At 40.9% G+C, this 24,125-nt stretch overlaps 1 protein-coding gene and 1 long non-coding RNA gene across 12 annotated transcripts in view; both read right to left on the bottom strand.

The window, feature by feature from the left end:
* The window catches only part of NRXN2 (neurexin 2), a 200,491-nt gene that overhangs the window by 46,182 nt on the left and 130,184 nt on the right, over positions 1-24,125 (bottom strand). For all 11 annotated transcript variants that reach the window (XM_053449718.1, XM_053449719.1, XM_053449717.1 and 8 more), the window contains one exon: positions 9,109-9,290. In XM_053449718.1, coding sequence (XP_053305693.1) covers positions 9,109-9,290 — 182 coding nt within the window. The remainder of the gene's footprint in view (positions 1-9,108; positions 9,291-24,125) is intronic.
* LOC128467970 (uncharacterized) lies at positions 20,785-23,461 on the bottom strand. The gene is made up of 2 exons (XR_008345775.1): positions 23,384-23,461; positions 20,785-21,039 (listed from the first exon to the last, which is right to left on the bottom strand). It is a non-coding gene; the product is annotated as an uncharacterized LOC128467970 (long non-coding RNA).

A 24,125-nucleotide genomic window follows, 5' to 3' on the forward strand; every position in this document is an offset into this window, starting at 1 on the left:
CCTACGCTCACTGTGCAAGTTTCTTCATACTTCACAATTATTATTGAGGCACGTACTGTCCTTTTATTACGTTATACTACATTACCCTACTATTCATTCTGTCTGAGATGTTTAAAGATTTGCATTCTGAAAGCTGAAGCTGACATGCATAGTGAAAATGAAAAGCAAAAGTAAAAACAGCAGATATCTATGCATTATACAAACATTTCAACTGGAAGCCATGCAAATACATCTTCTATTAATATGTATATTCTTCATTTGCCCCTCACATTGCATTAAAGATATGTTTCGTGCAATTCAGAACACATTTTAAATGCACAAAATCATTAATAGTATAGCATCTATAAGATCATAGTATTTAGAAGATATAGAAGGATAGATTTATTATAAATCAGAAATTTAAAAACTCCCGCCGTTATTGAACAATCATGCGTTGAGTAATATTTCACCTATACATTGGGCTAGCTAATTGGCTAGGAAAATGTATAAGATAAAGGTAAAGGGAACGTTCCAGATAAAATCTGTTAAGTGGGAGAAACAGCAATATATTATAAGACGGCCTATTAGATCTATCTGAATTATATGAAATGCTAGATGAGTTGGCTCCCAGAGCAGTTAAAGCTATGACAATGTATTGCAAGTATTCTTCTCATTTGTTCTTTAAAAGCATACATATGTGGTTGAAAACAAAGGCCAATCAGTAAATAAGAAGAGGTTGGTACACGAGGAGGAAGATTTAATATTGTTATGCCTTAACTAAGTTAAAATATATAAATCCTCAGGGCCAGATGTTTAAGTTCCCCGAGTACCTAGTGATGTATACCAAGAAATAGCCAATATAGCATGATGTTTCATACAGCCCTACACAAATGTAAAAATCGTATTGCTGGGTTCTGTTCCAGGGGACTGTTAGCGTATTTATTAATGATCTTCCGTTGAGTATTGCAAGTCACACAAAGTAGGTAAGGAACTAGTCTAAAGTAGATGTTAATTCCCTGCAAGCAGATTTGTTCAGATTGTATGACTGGGCAGCCAAGGGGGAGCTGAGATTCAATGTTGACAATATTGCAAAGTTTAATATTCTAGTGTTCTTCTAATATAAATTTAAATACAGTTATCTACTTTAATTCAGTCAGTTACAATCTTTGACAGTAATTGTGTTAGGGAATTCATTACTTAGGAAAACTGCAGCTACAGGGACAAAACCAGATGTTCTCTGATGGCCTATTCATTAATAAGACTGTCCAATGAAGAGGAGGTCATGCTATTATACTTGAAGAAAGAAATTTCCAATTAAGCAGCAAAAAGTGTTACTTTAAGTATGGGCAGCAATATTTTTTTTTAGCAAAGAGGAATTTACAGGAATATAGCTAGTTATAAGGACTTGGCTAGGTATAACTTGTTGATGCAGTAAGAAATCAGATTGCTATTTTCCCCTTTTTTCCCTTTTTGGAAATCACTCCAGTTTGAGGTTTTTGCCTTCTCTGCAATCAACACAGGTTAAACAAATCGATGAACTTGTTTTTTTTCAACCTAAATTACTGTTACTATCTCACATCAGGTACACATTTTATGTAATAGGCATATTTAACATATGTGTAGGTGGGGCTAAATTTACACCTGAGGAATCATCAAACACACAGATTTCTTATTCTCCCTCATTCTATTTTTTGTTTTAACATCTTTGCATACAAGCCATAGATTTTGAGCCAGACAGTCTGGTTTTGTACCTCACTGCCTAGTGCTTAAGTCACTGATGTGGTGCTACAACCCAGGATTAGTTTTAGTGTACAGGCTTGGGTTGCTGAAACACACAGACACTCACACAAACCCTCTCACATACACAAACATACCCTGACACTCACAGACCCATATATACTAACACGCACACAATAACACACACACTAACACGCACCCTGGCACTAACATACACACCCAGAAACTCATGCTAACACACACTCTGACACTCACACCAACACACACACCCTGACACTCTCACAACTGTGCCACTCACATCAACAAACACTGACGCTAAAACAGACAACATGCCAACACTTACCCTGAAACTCATACTAATACACACAATGCCAGTCACACACATTGCCACTGATACTCAGACACAGACACTAACATACATATAGGCACTCACAATAACATATATACGTCCAAACACTCATACTGATACACACACTCACACCAACATACACACATACCCAGGCCCAAACCCTGACATTTTTGTGAATATTTTTAAGTCAACATCAGGACCTGCTGGCCCGCTATGGCCCACAGACTCCCTTGTCATCCACAAGTCTTTTCCTGTCCCATGCTTGTAGGCAGGTAATAATTAACCAACAGTCCAGCTACCTGAGCTACTATCTAAATAGGCAAATAGTTTAAATGTGATTGTCAGAGGTACTCTGTTAAGAAAACCATTTAATTGTAGTAGCAACCCTAATTACAGTTCCACACTTCTTGATGGCACAATAATATGGGACAAGGTGCTAAAATGGGATTTGGTATATTCTAATTCACTTTTAAAGGGCACAGGCACTATTTTGGTATTTTTTAATTTATGTATATAACCTTAGTGAACTAAGGCAATTGACCAAATAGTAGAAAACACAATACAAAATGGCTATTACATGAAAAGTAAAGGAATATAATTTTTACTGTTTTAGCCATAGAAAGAGGAAAAGCTACTTTAGTTAAGATGATACCTTTATTGGCTGGCATATAATGGTTAGAAAGCTGTTGCGAATTGATAAACAAATGTGAGTTTGCAGCAAACCTACCCATATTGGCACTTGAACACCCCCCCAAAAAACTTTCACATGCAGGAGATGCAAGTTGAAAAACTTCCGCTGCAGCCGGGAGGAGGTGCAGTTAGCAGCAGGGGTTGTCTGCGTCCATCGCAAAGACCTTCCCCGGCTGATCTCTGACAGCCGGGGAAGGTCTGCGCATCGGACGCAGACAACCCCCGCTGCTAACCGCACCTCCTCCCGGCTGCAGCAGAAGCTGTCTACGCAAATCGCATAGAGCTCTACACACTGCCCGGACTAAGCACTGGGGACTCAGAAGCACCGGTAAGTTGGGGGAGGGCATAACACAGGAGGATCCAGGTCCCCTGCATCGTTGCGGGGGATCTGGATCTTAGTCTCATAGTCAGACCTATTTGAGGTCTGATTATAAGACGACCCCGATTATAAGACAAGGGGTATTTTTCAAAGCATTTGCTCTTGAAAAAACCTTGTCTTATAATCGAGCAAATACGGTATATGTTTGTTTTTTAATTTAATATAGGGGGGATTTTGTATGTTTCAGGTGTCTTCGGACTTTAAATTGAACTCACATGCAATTACCTGTAACTTGCAAGCTCAAGCTCATGCAACTAAAGTCAAGCCAGTCAAGAATATACCCTAAGAGTGATGATTCTTTATAGCCTTTTTAAGTTAACTTTTTAAAAAGCTTTTTAAGTCTGTCTCAAATATATTTTAAACTGATTGGACAGGTGGGGATGTAGAAAAGGAAGACCAGATGGCTACATCAACCAGTCACGCTTACAAAAAAAAAATCATGCAGCTTTTTATAAATACCCCTTGTTAAAGCAGCCATCTGGTGACCGATAGGGTAGAGAAGAGTATTGAAGTCTACACATGCTTCATAACAGAATAAAAGATATACTGAACAGAACTATGTAGTCAATGATTTCAAGACTAGAGGAGACATGCTGAAGATATTTAAAAGGACGGGAATACACTGATTGTGTTTCTCAGGGATCAGCGAGTTCTCGCAAGGAGAACTGAGGGGTTTACTGTAAACTAACAATTATATATCCCCTAGTGCAGAGTTCACACTGCAGGCATTTGTTCAATAGAATACCATGCTAGCACACTAAACCCTCTAAAATGAAGTGGGAGGCTGTGGGCTTAATAAGGTTTTTTTAAAGAGCTGTCCGGTCAAAATAAATACAGTGTAGTGTATAATACAACTTAGAAGCACATCCATGTTTCACACTACAAAATGAGTGTTACGTATTGCTTTATATAGCCCCATCATACAATGGGTAGACAGGACAAGTAGTATATAACATGTCAATTTCATACCTCCCAACATTTCAAAATGAGAGAGGGACACTTTTTTTAAAAAAAAATCTCGCGGAACAAGCTATTGCACTTTAAAATGTCGCGCTTGAATCGCCACTTAAAACAGCTTTATTTTTGTAAGCACACTCATGCATATTAAAAATAACCAACACATTGAATTGAATTCCCATAAGTCTCAGCCAGACATACTACTTCCATGATTCTGGCTGAGCGTCATGGGAACTGCAGCAACAGTAAAGATGCAGATGCTAGCTGTGAACTAAAATTCCTATGATTCTCAGCCAGCCAGCATCATTGGAAGAGTAGTCCACAGCAGCAGAGATTGTTTTTCTTTTTTTTAAAAAAAGGCTAATGTTAGCCTCCCTCCTTTGATTTTGGAATCAAAACATTTGCTACTGCAAACATTTTTAGATGAAAAAGTTCCATTTTATTCAGTGGAACAAAACAGTGATCACATTATTCTTCACGATATTCTTGTAAGAAACTTTTATTTCTTTATTAATTCATGTAAACTATTTTTTTTCATATTTAATAAAAGCTATTATTGAGAAATGTTTGTTTTTATTTCCTTTTATTTGCCAACCTGCCCCCCCAAGTTATGCACATCTGCCCCCAAGCTTGCCACTCTAGAGACAGAGTGGCATATAGGGGGTTAAAAGGCATTTCTGCAGGCATAGTGGCATAAAGGGGGTTGAAAGGCATATAATGGGGCACTCTGCCTCCAGAAAAACCTTATGCCCCCTATATAACACTACCCCCCAACTTACCACTGCTTTCTGATGTCTGGTGGGGTCAGCGGGTGGAGGCCGTTCATGAAATTAAAGGGGCTGGCGTGCACGCACCATGCCGCTCAATGGCCGTGCCTCAGCACTTCGTCCCACGTCTTAAAAGGGGTGAGACGAAGAGCTGAGGCACGGCCATTGGGCGGCATGGTGCGTCCACGCCAGCTCCTTTAATTTCACTAGACGGCGGCACCCGGAAGAGGCTTTCAATCCCATGCGCAGCTGCTCAGCGGCTGTTTTGAATTGTGGTCTGCCGGCCAACATTTAAAACAGCCGCTGAGCGGCTGCGAACGGGATTGAAAGCCTCTTCCGGCCGCCGGTATCCCGGTGGGCCAGCCCGGCCCTGGCAACACCCTTCCTATGCCCCTGCAAAGCGGGACAGAGGAAGGGATAGGCGGGACAGAGATCCAAAATCGGGACTGTCCCGCCTAAATCGGGACAGTTGGGGGGCATGCAATTTGACTTACAGAAACAACAGGTAAGGAGGGTATCAACATTTGATGCTAAGGAAAGATAAAAATCTTAAGCATAACCCATCAACCAATGGGTTGATGCCAGAGGAAGACCCTGCAGGCGACCAATTGGCTCACTCGCACGGCCTTTTTAACTCCTGACAGCGAACCTACGGATTTACGCTCCAATAAGATAAGGTAGGCTAGATGGGGAAGGGACCATGGTTAAAGGCCCGTGCAAGCCACCAATAGGCTCACTAGCACGGCCCCTTAACGTGCAACCTAACCACTGGTCTTCCTGCTGCAACAGTTAAAAGTCCGTACGAACGACCAATAAAGTCGCTTGTACTGACATTTAACTGATAGAGTAGGGAGACCAGTGGTCTCTGCCGGTCATGTTACGGCACCAGGATTTTAAAAGTCTGTACGAGAGACTCTATTGGTCACCAGCAGGGGGCTCGTCTTCCATCAACCATTGCTATCAGCCCCCTGCTGGCGACCAATCGAGTTGCTCATACGGACATTTAAACTCCTGGCGCCAGAGCTGCTGCGTAGTCCGTATGAAGAAAAAACTAACACGAAGAATGTCCATGAATATTCGCCCGAAGAGAAGACAGGAACGGGCGAATATTCGCAGAATATGAAGGTTTTTTTTCCTGAAGACAAACACGAAGACCTCCCTGGTGCCCCAAGTCTAGTTTTTATACAGACATAAATAAATTATCAACATAATGGAATACAATAGGGTGGGGTGAATACTGACTTAAAAAACATATTAGTGCATCATGGAGTGCAAAAAAAACAGAATGTTGCAGAATCTTGTAATACCTTTTTTATTGGACTAACAGTATTTAAAATAATAGACAAGCTTTCGGGAGTCCTCCCTTTATCAAGTCAAAAGCATTTCTGACCAAGCAAGTGAAAAACACAGTTTAAAACTGACCAGTACATGTTCTGATACAGGGTTAAAACAGGGGTTAAAACAACACGGTAGAGAATTTGCAGACAAAAAACTAAGAGGGTCGTAAATAGTAAATAGTGGCATATACTGCACAGATAAGGCTAGGGGGGGAATGTTGCAAGATTCTGCAACATCCTGTTTTTTTTGCATTCTTATACACTGGACTAATACGGCTACCCCAAACTATAGTGCATCATGGAGCTATCTTTTGGTCACAGAGACGTTTAGATATTTAAACAAAGCAAATATCTAACATATGTTACATGTTTTGTGATCTATTGATCTAAAGTCTATATTTTGCCATGCATATATCCCTCCCCTACATATGCAAAGTGCTTTAAATTGCAAGTATATTACTCAGAAACCTTCACACTTCCAGGTCCCAGTGTGAAATGGCCTAGACAGGGGCATACCTAGTGTGCCTCCCACACACACTTTATAATGTAGAAACACCCACTCTCTCCCTTACTCTTACTCACACTCATTTTTACTTACACTCTCACTCGCTTACAGTTAGACTCTGGACCTCTGCGTACCAGTGTGGCACACCCCTGATAAGTGGCACCCGGGGCTGACCTAAGTATGGGCCACTGGGCCCAGGTGGTCATGGCTTCTGAAAATTTACACATTTATATTCACATGTGTTCTATGCCCACGTGTGTTTCATACATATTATTTTCCTGTATATTTTCCTGTATATATATATTTATTTTTGGTTTTGTTTACTAAAAAGGGGACCGGAAAGGGGACCTGCTGCTTACCTGTTTTGCTCAGCAGCGTCTCTTCATCTGCCACGGTGACACAGGAACCCAGTGGAATCACGTGAATACACATCGTATCACATGACTCCTCTCACTTTCTGTTCCTGCTCGAGCAATCAGAGGGGAAACAGCGGCCCCCACGGAAGTCTGCGAGCGGCAGCAGAAGATCTGCAGTTCAGTTAAGGTGGGGGAGTAAATGAATGTATGTATGTATGTATGCATGCATGTGTGTGTGTGAGCATGGATCAGTGTGTAGGGGCACAGGGAGGGAGCACAGGGAGGCTGAAAGTGATGTGCATGTACTGACTGCCTGAGCATGATAGGAGTGCGATTGCTAACAACTAACATCAATCACACTTATATCATGCCCAGGCGGCCCCCAAGAGGTGCGTCTTATACAAGGGAGCGTCTTATACCTGGGGAAGTACGGTAAATTTATCTGGAGAGAATTTAACATACCGTGTTTCCCCGATAGTAAGACACCCCCGATTGTAAGACGTATCGGGAGTTTCAGAGGGGTCAGCTAATATAAGCCGTACCCCGAAAGTAAGACATATGTCTTACTTTCGGGGAAACACGGGGGATTTGCCGGGTCCGCCACTCTAAGGGGCCGGGAAGTCCCCACCAAGGCCGGCCTTACGTGTCTGCGGCCGCACAGGATTTAAATTAAAACATCGGGGTTTTTTTTAACTTTATTTAACATCCTCCATGTTAAATAAAGTTAAAAAAAACTTTATTTAACATGGAGGATGTTAAATAAAGTTTTTTTAACTTTATTTAACATGGAGGATGTTAAATAAAGTTGAAAAAAACCCCCGATGTTTTTATTTAAACCCTGTGCGGCCGCAGACCCCTAAGGCCGGCCCCTTAGAGCAGGGCCGACCTTTGGGGTGTGCGACCGCACAGGGCGCCACACTCCAGGGGGTGCCAACCTGCGGCACCCGGCACCCCTCCAGAGACGGACAGTAATGTCCGCCGCTGGAGGAGCAGGCTCGCAAGGGAGCGGTATCGGAGGTCTTTAACAGACCTCCGGCTCCCTTGAGTGATTTTAAGCCGGGTTCAACCCGGCTTAAAATCACTCAAGGGAGCCGGAGGTCTGTTAATGACCTCCGATACCGCTCCCTTGTGATCTGCGCGGCAACAGCTTTTGTGCGCCGGGGTTTCTTGTCAGATCCCGGCGCACAACACTGAAGCCGCGCCCACCGCTGTCCGTGCCCTCTGACCCGGAAGGAGACAAGAACTGAAGAAGAGGAGCGAAGAGGAGGAAAAGAAGCTGAAAGAAGAAAGGAAAGGTAGGAAAGCATTAAGTGAGAGTGGATTGGTGTATATGTGTGTGGATTGGTGTATGTGTGTGTGGATTGGTGTATATGTGTGTGTGGATTGGTGTATATGTGTGTGTGGATTGGTGTATATGTGTGTGTGGATTGGTGTATATGTGTGTGGATTGGTGTATATGTGTGTGGATTGGTGTATATGTGTGTGGATTGGTATATGTGTGTGGATTAGTGTATATGTGTGTGGATTTGTGTATACGTGTGGATTGGTGTATATGTGTGTGGATTGGTATACGTGTGGATTGGTAGGTGTGTTGATTGGTAAGTGTGTGAGAGTGATGGGTGTTATGCTGTACCATTTCCAATGTCTTTTTCATGATCTAATTATGCTCTAAAAGTACATCATAACTCCCATCACTCTCAATTTTTTCCCAATATAAGACATACCCCGAAAGTAAGACATAGTGGGGCTTTTAGGGATAAAAAGAAAGTAAGACACTGTCTTACTTTCGGGGAAACACGGTAGTTGCAGAGTTAGAAGGGTTACAGAAATACATAATTTCCTGACCATCAACCTATCACTGATATACATGATTGTACATTGAAATAGCTCAATAAATAGTGTCTGATAACAGTACTCAGAAATGGTATGTGTAGGTTGTGTGCTTTTGGCAAGTGATTCTGATATTCTCCAAAATTAACTAATTTTTTTTTCTCAAAAGTAATTAACAACAAAAAAGCTTAGAATACTCATAAGTTAAAAAATAATTCTTACTATGTGAAGTTGTAAATAGTCTCCAAGACCAGAGGCACTGTCTACTCGAAGTAAGACTGCATCCTTTTGTTGAGTAGTAAAGCCCACAGCAAGTCGATCAGCTCTTGTACTTGGTCTGTCATTTGGGGGCCACGTGTAAGTGATGAGGGCCCCTCCCTTTCCAAATATATAGGTGGTACCAGCTGAAAGAGAAAATTGAGGCTTAGACTGAGCAGTCGGTATTATGAATGGAAAGAGTAAAAAGAAGAGAAAATGCAGGACAAGGCAAAATATAGGCAGTAAGCATTAGACAAATTCCAGACATTTCTTTCTTCAGGACAAATTGAAGTAAATAAAAGTTATTAGTTTAGGGCAAATCAAGTGCTATACATGAATAAATAGTGATAAAACATGGGAAAAAAATATGTTTGTAGAAGCTCACACCTTCCTTAATAAGTTTTTTTAAAAGTGTTGTAGAATGCATAAATATTTATAAATAAAAATTCATGACTAATTTTGCTAAATTAATGTATACATTATCTGTGTTTGTGTTTTCCCTCTGCCGGTATTTTCTGGAACCTGAATACATAGACAGATGCTAGAGTTAGTTCAAAGAAGCAAAATATTCCTATTGTCTACAAAGAGCCCAAGTGGATCCTAGGCATGTTGGCTGCTCAATAATAAAGAGTAGTTTAACCCCTTCGTGACAATGGCTGATTTTATTTTTTGTACCCTTTGTGACAATGGCTGTTTTAACATTACTGCGGTGCTCATGAATAGCTGTAATATTCTTTTTTCCCGTTTGCTGAACCCACACAAGTTATATATTGTTTTTTTCAGGACAAGAAGGGCTTTCTTTAGATACAATTATTTTGATTGTATCATATAAATTACTATAAAATAGTATAAAATATGGTGAAAGAATGAGAAAAAAATATTTTTCTCACTTTTATTTGAAGCTAATAAAAAAACTGCTAAATATATTCTACTATATGTCCTGGGTTTAGAAATACCCAATGATTTATTTTTTTTTGCACATTATGGGGCAATAAGTACAGGTAGCGTTTTGCTATTTCAAAACCATTTTTTCCAAATCTGGTAATTCTTCCCCTATGTGCTATTGCGGGTATCTTTGAAGCTGGCCAATGCAATTTACCCCACCAAACCATATATTTTGGAAGACTAGAAGACACCCCTGTTTATTTCAAATGCTAGTATTTTAACTCCTTCCATGCGCTAATTCTACTGCCAATTCTACCGTAGTTTTTTTTTCACACACATTTTACTTCAGGTATGAATTAACAGGCCCTGGTATATGTTACTGTCACACACCACCCAAATATGTTCAGTAACACCTCATAAGTACAGTGATACCACCCATGCATGGGTTTATCTGGCTGTTTGGGGGCAAAAGTGCCACATTTGGGGCATGCACATTTTTCAGTGTTGAACTTCATTTGGTTATCCACTGCCCATGCTCTATTTGGTACATCTTTGAAACCAGCCAATTCAATGTGCCCAATAAAAGCATATATTTTTGAAAACTAGACACCCCAGGGTATTTCAAATGCTGGTATTTTAACTCTTTCCATGCACTAATTCTACCACCAGCCTTTGTCAAACCTGAGCATTTTTGACATTGGAAATTAGACATGTGGTCATCCTTCCCTCAGTATTAAATGGGCCATTGTCGAACCCGGGCAAATGAATTTACCCCATGAAATCATAGATTTTTTAAAAGTAAACACCCCATTGGCATTTAACATGCCAGTATTTTAACTCTTTCTAAGCAAGAATTGTTTAGGACTTGCTCTTAAAATTTTATATATATTTGGGGGGGGGCGCTTTTTTTCTTCATTTTTTGAAGTGGGAAATTTTTATATATTTAACCATTTTTTATTTTTATTTTTTAAATTTTTCTTTATTATTATTATTTTGATTTATTTTGGTACTCACATTATGATTAGAGAGCTGGGCTCCAGTGACTTGCATAGTTGAATGCAGTATCTGTATTCAACCTACAAGGGGAGCCAGAGTTCTCAGGAGGGTCTGGAGAGACCCTCTGGGAAACATTTTCAACTTCTTTATTTTGTTTACAGGATGTGCCGCCATCTTGTGAGTGGTAAAATCACTCGCAGTGGCGGTTGTGACCATCATTGATTGCCTCCTAAACGCTTTAAAAACGGGCGTCTGCTGCCCTACAGTGTATGGTGGACATTGACGACCAGGGGACGTGCCTGACATGGCTCCTGATGCCGATCTCGGTGTTGCTGAATGACTCGACATCGAGGCATTACAGCAACACCGTTGACGTAGATCACGTTCTGCACCTGTTTAAAGCCATGACAGTCAATTGTCATCAAGGGGTTAATACGTGGGGGAAAATAACAAATAACGCTGAAATAGTGAAAAACAAAACTCCTTCTACAGGTGCCTGAGAAAAGCAAAATGCTGGCATACTTGTGAAAATGTATATTTTTTTAATCTAAACTGTGGTTATAGAGTGTATTATCATTTAACCCCCGTGGGAATTCCTGGCAAGGGATATTGTTAAAGCACATCGAGCAGACGTGCCGGCAGCGATGGTTGTTTTATGCGCATCACCGCAGCCGGTCAACGTCTGCACGATGCGTTTAGACAACCTCAAATGCCGGCACTTCCCCCGTGGAAAGTGCTGGCAGGGGAGGCTGTCTCAGTGCATTGGAGAGTAGGATGCAGGGCTGCGGGGGATCTGTATCCTAACCCTGCTGCCTGCCCGGCGCCCGGAACTGCATGTGCACGGGCAAATATGGTATGTTGTATATTTTTTCATATACCATTTTTTGACTATATCATCTACTTTCCCATACAAAATAAAGACTGATGGTGGCATCACTGCATCATTATTTTTAAATGCTACCATTTTTTTTTAGCTATTTTTTATTTTTTTTCATATTTTGTTTTTTTTTGTATTTTACTAATCACATTGTTATTAGAAAGCTGGGCTCGATTGATGTGCATGGTTGAATGCAGTATCTGTATACAACCTGCAAGGGGAGCCAGAGTTCCCAGGAGGGTCTGGAGACACCCTCTTGGAAACATTGGCAATTTGGACATAATTTGCATATATGGAGGTGTTGTGGAATATCTGGAGGTGGAGTGGCATATAGGGGGTATAAGGCATGTCAGTGGCATATAGGGAGTACAAGGCATATCAGGGGGTATAAGGCATATCAGGGTGGCAGAGTGGCAAGCCTGGGGTTTGATGTGCATAACTGGGGGCAGGTTGGCAAATAAAACGAAATAAAAACAAGACTTTTTTTCAATCGCAGCTTTTATTAAATATGAAAAAATTGTTTACATGTGAATTTATATTTACTACTAAAACCTTTTTAGGTATTAAAACCTAGTTTGAGAAATATTGTGTTGGGGTTCTTGTAAAATATAGCTTTTATTATAATGTCAGCAAAATAAGAAGGCTAGTAGAGAAATGCCATTGTGATAGAAAGATAAGTGTTGAATACGACACGTTAATGTATATTTTACGTTTTTTATTCTGCCTTTCTTTTTAACACCCAGTTTGTTCATTACATTATTTTAAATAAACGAAAAATGTGCAGATTGTTTTTTGTCCGATTAATTGATTAATCGAAAAAATAATCGGCCTACTAGTCAATTATGAAAATAATCGTTAGTTGCAGCCCTAGTTGCCAGTACTGGGGTCAGACATGCTGAGGCTAGGTTTCCACTTGGGTTTTGGTCCTGCGTTATTTTCTTGATGAAAAACGCCAGGAAAAACACCAAGAAAACTGCCACTGCATTTACCTGCGTTTTGGCGTTTTTTCTGGCATTTTAGCCTTTCTGTGGAAATTGCTTTTTTGACCTTAGGCAGTTTTTCCAGCCTTTACACGTTAGAATTGTCACCCAGTTGAAAGGGATTAGGATAAATGGCAAGTATCTGCCCCTCCTGATGTAATTTCCTTGGTAGAGTTCTACTTAAACACGCCCAGGCGGACCCTTTTGTCTCTTTTCTGTGGTTTGTAAGGCATGCTTTATTCCGAATGTCTGCTCCTCTAGGAAGATTGGCCCCCAAATGATGGTGCAAATTGTTTGCTGTTTTTTTGGCACGCAGGATCCAGTTGGGTATGTTTGTTTGTAATGGCATGTTTGTTCCAAATGGTGTAAAATTCAATATGAACTTTGTTTTGTGTGAAACTGTTTGTTTCCAGCCTATTTCTCGTAGGACACACAGATACTGGGTCCATCCTCTGCATTGTAACTGTGGAAAAAAACGCCATAAAAAACGCCAAGGCAAAACCCACATGGCTTTTTCATGGCGTTTTTCCTCTCCCATAGACTTCTATTGGAGAAAAACGCCAAGATTTCCTTGCAAAAAAGCCAGAGTGTCAACATGCTGCGATTTTGAAAAACTGCCACAGAGCCCGAAAAAGCAGTAAAATGCCAAAGAAGACTGAAAAAACGCCAAACAGAAAAACACCAAGTGGATATGGCATTGTGCGATTTCCTATTGAAGAACAGCTAACATCTGGCCGCAGCATTTTTTCACTAATAAAACGCTGTGTGGCTGAATTGGCGTTATTATGGGCGTTTATAGCAAAAAAAAAACAAGTAGAAACCTAGCCTGAAACAAGCTATGATTAGCATTTTGGGCAGCATTCCCAGAAAATATGGTTAAAGTGGGTATACCTATTAAGCATTCAAAGTCCAATTAATCTAACAAGTGTTGCTTATTAAGTATTAGAAAATTACCTAGGAAACAGTGAAGGGCAGGGTGGAAGAAGTTACATACAGTAAAAGAAAAAAGGCTATTGTTAACTATTGCAACACGATCCAGCCTTTGCCCTCCACATGCAGACCGGGAAAACCCCACAAGGAGTGCTCTGACCTAGTCGTCTAGACACCACTATTTGGCCCTTGTCAAAATTGCTCAGATCCTTACGATTGCCTTACGATCAGTGATACTGATACTGATAATGTTATGGCTGATCAGTGTATAAGGCCAATGTAAATGTGTGTGCACATGGGCAGTGTATATGTGTGTGTATGGGCAGGCATGTTTAAGGGCATCAGTGTATATGTGTGTATGGGCAGTGGATATATATATATGTGTATAGGTAGTATATATGTGTATATGGGCAGTGTATATGCATGTGCATAGGCAGTGTATACGCATGTGTGTGAGCAGTGTATATGTGTGTGTATGGACAGTGTATATGTGTATGTATGGGCAGTGTATATGTGTCTATATGGGCAGTGTATATGGGCAGAAGTGTACATATGGGCAGTGTAAATATGCTTGTATTGAGGCAGTGTATATGGGAGTGTACAGGCAGGCAAGTGTATATGTGTGCATAAGTGCAGTGTATATGTGTGTGGGCGGGCATGTAAGGGCAGTGTATGTGTGTGTATGGGCAGGCATGTGTATAAAGGAAGTGTATATGTGTATATATGGGCAGTGTATATGTGTGTATTTTAATATGTATTTGGCTTTCAATACCACCTGTATGCTGATGACACTCAGATCTACCTATCCTCTCCTGATCCCTCTCTCTTTCATGTAACTAACTGCCAGTCATCTGTCTCTTCCTGGATGCCTGCAAGTTTCCTAAAACTTAAATCTCTCAAAAACCAAACTTCTCATATTCCTTCACTCCAATGATTACATTCACTCATCAGTTTCCCTTAATGATAATAGTGCAATCATCTCCCCATCCCATCATGCCCACTACTTTGGTGTCACCCTTGACTCTTGTTTACCTCCCACATTCAGTCTGCGGTCTCCATCTTAACAACACCCACATTCGTCCCTTCCTAACACAAGGAACAGAGCTATTGTAAAATAGAGTCTTTCTTGAAGTGGGTCTTCCCTTTGATGGCACATCAGCCAGCTGTTCATGGACAGGTGCCTGCAGGATTCAATCCCAGGAAACACAGAAACCTAGAATTGAAGCACACAGTGTACGGCCAGGCATATTATGTTTGGTGGATATGGAGCAGCACATCGGGTCAGTGTGTGGCGCTAACTGCCAGCAGCGGACAAGCATTTACCTAGTGTACCAGATGACCAGTCCAGGCCAGAGGAAACCTTTTAGGAGACCAGATCAGGGTTGCGAAGGAATGGGCATGATGAGTGAAAGCTAGAAGGGTGTGATTGGGGTCTTACTTTGGAAGTGCTGTAAGTATGGTCATTTCACCATATATGAATTCCCAGTGCTCAGTTGCAGAGGTTTGCAAGGAGCCACATGCAAGTCGTAATGGAGCTCTGTGCTGCAGCAGACTTCCATTGATTTTACAGTTTCCTGAGCCAATCAGGGGAAATTATTATGTTTCACTGCACTGTACATTTCCTTCTGTTGTTTCATTCTTTTTGTACATATAATTTCACATGTAGGTTCCCGTTATATATTACTGCTGCGTTTTCTGCCCCTCTCCAGTATAGCTGGTTTTATTACATATTATCATTAGCAATTTCGTGCGGATTGCACACAGACACATATGTTGATATGCATGGCAACCCAGAAAAACCTTAGCGATGAGATCAATACATATTGATGTTATTGAACACACCAATACCGAATAACTCTACAACAAAAGACAGAGAAATTCCTACTGTTAGGCAATGTGTACCTTCCAAAAACTCTGAATATTAGAATGAAAGAATGAACTGTATTGGCAATTATCTTCATCAGTCATTAGTTAACCTTGGTTTGAATATACAATATATATAATCGCAATTTCTATAAATATTAAAAAATAGTCTAAAGATTTATATGCTGGCATAGCTATATTGCCTATGAATGAACCTCATGATACATAGATGTCATATTTAAAAAATGTATTTCCTTAATTGTAAAATAAATATAGCCATCAATGATATGTACATGTTTTGAACATGTTGCCATTTCAAAACATTTTTTAGCAAGTCTTGCGCCCATGTCCTATTTGGGACATCTTTGAAATCAAAGTCAATTTAAATTACCCCAATCAAACCATATATTTTGGTATTTTAACACTTCACATGCACTAAATTTTACCACTAGCACTTGTCAATGTTTGTGGTAGTAATTTTTTATGCTTTTTCACACACATTGTTCTTCAGGTATGAATTTACAGCTCCCAAACAACACCCCAATATCTATTCAGCAACATGATGGCAATTGTCACGCCAACTTGTGTAGTACATATATGGACTTGCTACCTGGTAGAGATGGTATGGCCAATTTCAGCATGTAGTGCCAAAAGATCTTATAACATGAATTTGTATTTTGAAGCTGGGACTCCAACCAGGGCCCTCTGCAAGGTGTGAAATGTTACAGAAAAGATGCCTCTAAGTCTAGCTCCAATGTAAACTGGCTGATTAATCCACCATATGCCTGTATCCCCTCATAGATAGTGGATTCTTTGAAAAGTGACCACTAGCAGTCAGGAAACCATTTCCTCCAGGGTCATATCCAACACATACATCAATAATCACCCATATATTCATAATAATACCTCCTTTTGTGCATATCTAGAACAGGGAAAGCACACCCTACAAAAGAAATACACTTATGGCTAGTGCAACTTAAGCTGTTTGGAAGACAATTGTGAAGTCTGTGGTATTCAGTCATAAGTAGCAAGTGTGACATATCTATGGACTTCATAATTTACAAGAAATTAATAGATGCAAGAATTTTTGCTGTGGCAAGCACAGGAGGGAGAATAACATTAAAATGATCCATTTGACTGATATGGTTTACATTTAACGATAGGAAACTGGTCAGTGTGCTCACTAGGGGCCAAGGTCGAATTTTGAGTAAGTCACCATCTTTCCTTGCTGAAGCCCTACAGACAGAGAAGCTGTTAATTTACCCTTCAATTGAGTTTTTCTGTTAATTTCTCCTTTTTATCCTTCTCTGTTTGGTGTAAATAATGTGTTTATCATCTGTTTTTGTATGCACTGTGACTATTTTCTTGTTCATAATAAATATTCCTTTATTAAGTTCTGCCTTTGTCTGGTTAAGACTCATGTTACCTGATCAGACCAATGTATTGGTAATTTGAAATCACAGTTATTGTGTTAAAGCATATTGTGTGTGTTTTTAGTCAAAATTCGCTTGGGCCACCAAGGCACCCCATTTATAAATTGCCTTGGTGGTGGCAGCATTATGATATTAGTTATATCATTGTAGTTAATTGTAGGTGGTATTTTTTATTAGTTTTTCCGGTCTAGGGCAGACACTGTATTGCCATTTCAAAATGTTGCGCCCATGTCCTATTTGGGACAATTTTGAAGCTGGTCAATTCAATGTTCCACTAACAAGCCATATATTTTTGAAAAAAAGACACCGCAAGGTATCTCAACACTTACCATGTCAGGAATTTTGTAAATATATAGTGCTAATTTTAGGATTGGTTTTATATATATATTTACATATATATATTTACCTATCTATCTATATGTATATTTAAATGTTTTTTCATTTCTTTGGACATTTTCTTGGAACTGGATGGTTCCCCTTACGGTGTCATGGTTACATCACTGGGCATTGTTTAATTTAAAATGTATATTTTTGTAACTATTTTTATATTTTTTATTGCATTTTACTGATCACATTGTGTTAAGTAAGCTGTGCTCCATTGTTGGCTGCAGTAACTAGAAACTCTTTTACATTGTACTCGGTGTATGTAAAAATAGTTTACATGTGAATTACTATTTACTAGTACAACTTTTTTTCTATAGGGTAGTCTTATATTCAGTCATTTTCTTTTTTTTTTATTAATATTAAAATTTTGGGGAGTTATCTTATAATCAGGGTTGCCTTATAATCAGGCAAATACAGTATTATTATTAGTGATATTATAAAAGGTCTTAGTGTTAAGGTATAGCTGAAGTCACTTTTACCAGATGCAGATGTTACTAGATATAAGGCAAAACTGGAATTAAAGTGACATTTCCATATTAGAAGCATTTTGCGTGGTTTTTTAGATTTGATAAAAACAATGGGTAAATACAGTTTTGTTTAGATTTTTTGTTGAAGATTATGGAGTCTAATATTGGTGCTTTAAACACACAAAACATAGCATTAACATACATAAAATGCAGAGCAGAGGCTGTTAAATGCTGAATGTCACATTGTGGACAAGAAACATGTTATAAATAGTATCCATCAAGGAACAGAGTGTAAGAAAAAAAAAATGTATCAATTCAGTGCTCAAATCTCAATAATAATTTGATTTCCCACTCCAACATCCCATTAAGTGTGTTCTCTAGTAAAAGGGTAGTTTAGCTAGCAAATGACACTGTATATTACAGTAAAATGTAAAACACAAAACCATATTAATATGTAATAGATATGCTACAGATGCAGCAGCCATGCAGTGTGTGTATAACCACTGCATGAAATAATGCATGATGCTAGAAAAAACAATACCATATTACCAACTCAAATGTTTTACATTGTTATTTGACTTTAATATCTCACTTAACAAGTGTAGAGTATAGAGACATCACATTTTCAAAAGCAATGCTTGTACAAGCTGCCTATCTTTATAACACTTAAGTAGACTAGAATAATCACCTCTACATATCTAAAACCAAAAATAAGTCTTAGAAGTCACTAAAAAACATAAATGGTCTGCATGAAATCCTCTAGTGACAAAATAGCAAAAAATACTATGGTTTCCCATCATGTCATTTTCTCAAAATCAAATTTGCCCATGAAGACTGCAAAGCTACAAGTAAAGTAGGCAACAACCTCCAATAAGTGATTCAACTGGGGTCCATACAGGGGTGGTGCAAAGTTTTTTGTCACCATAGGCAAAACCTAATTTTGTGTCCATTTGGCTCCACCCTTTGTATACCAAACACCATACACATGACCCCCACACATTGACAACGAATACACTGCAGGCATAAATCACAGGTCACACACACCACAGCCCATGAACCATATTGCACACATAGGACTTGCCCAGGACCCAGACTGCACACTATCTTTCTTGCTATCTCTCCCCTTTCCCCCCATCACTTACCTTGCTGAGGTCATGTGGTGGGAACATGAAGCCTCAGTCTCACTGCTACATGGCGGTTTGCGCAGCTTGAATGAATTATCACACAGTGTAATATGTCATGTGTTGCTGTTCATCTGAGGTTGTATTTACCTAATTTTTAGACCTGCTAAGGAACAGATGATTGTACTTATGCCCTCACATGTACAACCAGATAATTCAAAGAGGGTGTACTTTCTTTTTCACGAGACTGTAGATGCCCAGCACACAAGCTGTTGGAGGGAAATCCATGATCCCCTGTCCAGGCCTGCTTCTCCTGCAGAGGAGGCTCCTCCACGTAGGTCTGTGCTCTAAGTTGTCTACCTTGCCTATAGGTGGCACATGCCGATGGTCCTTACAGTAATAGAACATCTTAACTCCTTAAGGACCAGGCTGTTTTTTTCTTTTAGAACCCTTCGTGACCAAGGCTGTTTTAACACTTTTGTGGTGCTCATCTTTAGCTGTAATTTTCACCTCTCTCATTTAGTGTACTCACAAAAGTACTTTCTTTAAATACCATTTTCTGATTATAACATCCAATTTACTGTTAAAAAAATGTGGGGGAAAATGAAAAAAACACTTTTTCCTCAATTTTATTTGAAAAATCTATTACTCATCTACGAAAGTTAATGGTAAAAACCTTCTAACTAGATTCTGCTACATATCCTGAGTTTAGAAATACCCAATGTTTTTATGTTATAGAGCAAATTTTTTTCAAATCTGGTTATTCTGCCTGATGTGCTATTTGGGACATGTTTGAAGCTGGTCAGTTCAGTTTACTCTATAAAACTATATACCGTATTGGCTCGAATATAGGCCGCACTTTTTTCCCCCACTTTAAGTTTTTAAAGTGGGGGTGCGGCCTATATTCGGGCTCTAGCGCCCGACGCCCGGGACATGCAGTCCCGGGCGCCGGGCAGGCAGCGGGGTTAAGATACAGATCCCCCGCAGCGGTGCAGGGGACCTGCATCCTTATCCCCGATACGCTCAGACAGCCTCCCCTGCCAGCACTTCCCACGGGGGGGGGGGTGCCGGCACGGGAGGTTATCTAAGCGTTTTACCTCTGCCCCCCCCTCCTCGACTTACCGGAGCAGACTCCCGGGTGTCTTGCGGGGCCGGCGGGAGACATTTACGCAATACGCTCATGCAACTTCCGGTACCGGAAGTTGCATACGCGTATTGCGTACATGTCCCTCGCCGGCCCCGCAAGACACCCGGGAGTCTGCTCCGGTAAGTCGAGGAGGGGGGGGCAGAGGAGGACAGCGGCAGCGGATCGCGGGGAGGGAGGACAGCGGCAGCGGATCGCGGGGAGGGAGGACAGCGGCAGCGGATCGCGGGGAGGGAGGACAGCGGCAGCGGATCTCGGGGAGGGAGGACAGCGGCAGCGGATCTCGGGGAGGGAGGACAGCGGCAGCGGATCTCGGGGAGGGAGGACAGCGGCAGCGGATCTCGGGGAGGGAGAACAGTGGCAGCGTATCTCGGGGAGGGAGGACAGAGTGGCAGCATGTTTTTTGGTGCTTTTTTAAAGAAAAAAAACTTTTTCTTTAAAAAAGCACCAAACTTTTAGGGTGCGGCCTATATACGGGGGCGGCCTATATCCGAGCCAATACGGTATATATAATTTTTAAACTAAACATCCCAGGGTATTTCAAATGGTGGGGATTTAACTTTTTCCATGCGCTAATTCTACCATCAGCCCTTGTCAACATTTGTGGTAGTCATTTTTTCTTCTTTTCACACACACTTTAGGTATGAATTTACATCTGGAGATTCCCACTGATTTCAACACCCCAATATGTGTTCAGGAACATCTCCTGAGTACAGTGATACCACCCATGCATGGGTTTGTTGGGTTGATTGGGGGCTAAAAGGCCACATTTAGGAGGTGTGCTTTTTTCATTTTGACATCTGATCAGCCAACGCCTATGCCCTATTTGGGACATCTTTGGGTATTTGAAATGCTAGTATTTTGACTTTCCATTGGCATGATTTCTGGGAAGATAAAGTGCTAATTTTAGCACATGCTCATTTTGTTGGAACTGGATGGTTCCCCTGATGGTGACATCACTGCATATTTGTTTTAAATGTTACCTAATTTGTATTTATTTATTTTTAACTATTTTTTTATACAGTGGGGCAAAAAAGTATTTAGTCAGCCACCAATTGTGCAAGTTCTCCCACTTAAAAAGATGAGAGAGGCCTGTAATTTTCACCATAGGTACACTTCAACTATGAGAGACAGAATGGGGGGAAAGAATACAGGAAATCACATTGTAGGATTTCTAATGAATTCATTGGTAAATTCCTCGGTAAAATAAGTATTTGGTCACCTACAAACAAGCAAGATATCTGGCTCTCACAGACCTGTAACATCTTCTTTAAGAGTCTCCTCTGTCCTCCACTCGTTACCTGTATTAATGGCACATGTTTGAACTTGTTATCAGTATAAAAGACACCTGTCCACAACCTCAAACAGTCACACTCCAAACCCCACTATGGCCAAGACCAAAGAGCTGTCGAAGGACACCAGAAACAAAATTGTAGACCTGCACCAGGCTGGGAAGACTGAATCTGCAATAGGCAAGCAGCTTGGTGTGAAGAAATCAACTGTGGGAGCAATTATTCAAAAATGGAAGACATACAGGACCACTGATAATCTCTCTTGATTGGGGCTCCACGCAAGATCCCACCCCGTGGTGTCAAAATGATCACAAGAACGGTGAGCAAAAAACCCAGAACCACACGGGGGGACCTAGTGAATGACCTGCAGAGAGCTGGGACCAAAGTAACAAAGGCTACCATCAGTAACACACTACGCCGGCAGGGACTCAAATCATGCAGTGCCAGACGTGTCCCCCTGCTTAAGCCAGTACATGTCCGGGCCCGTTTGCTAGAGAACATTTCGATGATCCAGAAGAGGACTGGGCGAATGTCATACGGTCAGATGAAACCAAGGTAGAACTTTTTGGCAGAAACTCAACTCGTCGTGTTTGGAGGAGAAAGAATGCTGAGTTGCATCCAAAGAACACCATACCTACGGTGAAGCATGCGGGTGGAAACATCATGCTTTGGGGCTGTTTTTCTGCAAAAGGACCAGGACGACTGATCCGTGTAAAGAAAAGAATGAATGGGGCCATGTATCGTGAGATTTTGAGTGAAAACCTCCTTCCATCAGCAAGGGCATTGAAGATGAAACGTGGCTGGGTCTTTCAGCATGACAATGATCCCAAACACACCGCCCGGGCAATGAAGGAGTGGCTTCGTAAGAAGCATTTCAAGGTCCTGGAGTGGCCTAGCCAGTCTCCAGATCTCAACCCCATAGAAAACCTTTGGAGGGAGTTGAAAGTCTGTGTTGCCCAGCGACAGCCCCAAAACATCACTGCTCTAGTGAAGATCTGCATGGAGGAATGGTCCAAAATACCAGCAACAGTGTGTGAAAACCTTGTGAAGACTTACAGAAAACGTTTGACCTCTGTCATTGTCAACAAAGGGTATATAACAAAGTATTGATATATGATTGACCAAATACTTATTTTCCACCATAATTTGCAAATAAATTCTTTAAAAATCAGACAATGTGATTTATGGACTTTGTTGTCTCATTCGGTCTCTCATAGTTGAGGTGTACCTATGGTGAAAATTACGGGCCTCTCTCATCTTTGTAAGGGGGAGAACATGCACAATTGGTGGCTGACTAAATACTTTTTTGCCACACTGTATATTTCACAAATCACATTGTGATTAGAAACCTGGGCTCCATGGTTGAATGCAGTATTTAATCCAAAGGAGCCCAAAGTTCTCTTGAAACTAGGCAAAATCTCTCGCAAACCTCTCTCAAGTTCTGTAACCATTCTCCAGAGCAGTAACAGTGCCTCTTAGGGTGGATTTTCAACACAACTGAATGCCTCGCTATTGAGGCTTTTCAGCTACACCATTGATTCTCTTTTATATCAGGCGTCCACTATCATACAGTGTATGGCGGACATTTAAACCACAGGGAGGGGCCGTACAGGGCCCCTGTTGCCAATATCAAGGCATTACAGCAATACCGTTTAAATGAACTAAGCAATCTTAGATCACTTTCTTGGCTTGTTTAATGCCATGACGTGCCAGGTCATAAGTCGTTTTTTCCGTGATGTGCCTGGCACGTAATTGGTCATTAAGCGGTTAAATGCATATATTTTACATATAGTTTCTAGAAATCTTCAGAAGGTCTAAAGATGCAGGTAAAGGTAACACAAACACCTACAATGGTGCAGATGCTAACCCATTTGATGCCATTATAAAGGGACACTCTAGCCATCATATGAACTTTAATGAATATAAAAGTTGTGTGATCCTTTGACTCCTTCCATATGCAACCCCTAGCTTTCTTCCTTGTAAGAGCTGTGTTTAGCCAAATAAACCTCATTGCATGTGATATAGTTACCTCCTGTTAGGTCCTCAGGGAACAGTAGAAATCATGAGCAGCGGACTACAAAAATTGCTACTAGTTGTATGGGAGTGAGTATATATGCTCCTGTGCACCACTACCGCCAAGGTTGGGGAGATGAAGCGCACCAATTGACTATAATATAACTAATATGCTTCTAAGCAAGTAGGTTTAAAGTGTATGCTTTCCTTTTATAATGAAAATAACAGACAACCTTTTAATACATGATGCATAAAACTGAATACTGGTAGGATGCATATTTCTTTTACATTGCGGTTCTGCAGAATTATTTTTTCATAAGAGCAGGGCCGGCCGAAGACTTAACGCCGCCTGGGGCGAAGTTTAAAATGCCGCCCCCCCCCCGCCGACGCGCGGGGGGGCGGCGGCATTTTAAACTTCAAAGGTACTTACCTTTAAAGAGTCCTGCCGGCGAGTCTCCCTGCTCTGCCACGGTGCCGGTTTATAATTCTGAGCGCCGGAAATTGAAGCCACTTCCGGCGCTCATCATTACAAGCCGGCACCGGGACTGAACAGGGAGACGCGCCGCAGAGGAGAGAGAGGGGCGCCGAGCGGGTAA

The sequence above is a fragment of the Spea bombifrons genome, chromosome 10 (genome assembly GCF_027358695.1).
Source record: "Spea bombifrons isolate aSpeBom1 chromosome 10, aSpeBom1.2.pri, whole genome shotgun sequence".
Taxonomy (NCBI): domain Eukaryota; kingdom Metazoa; phylum Chordata; class Amphibia; order Anura; family Pelobatidae; genus Spea; species Spea bombifrons.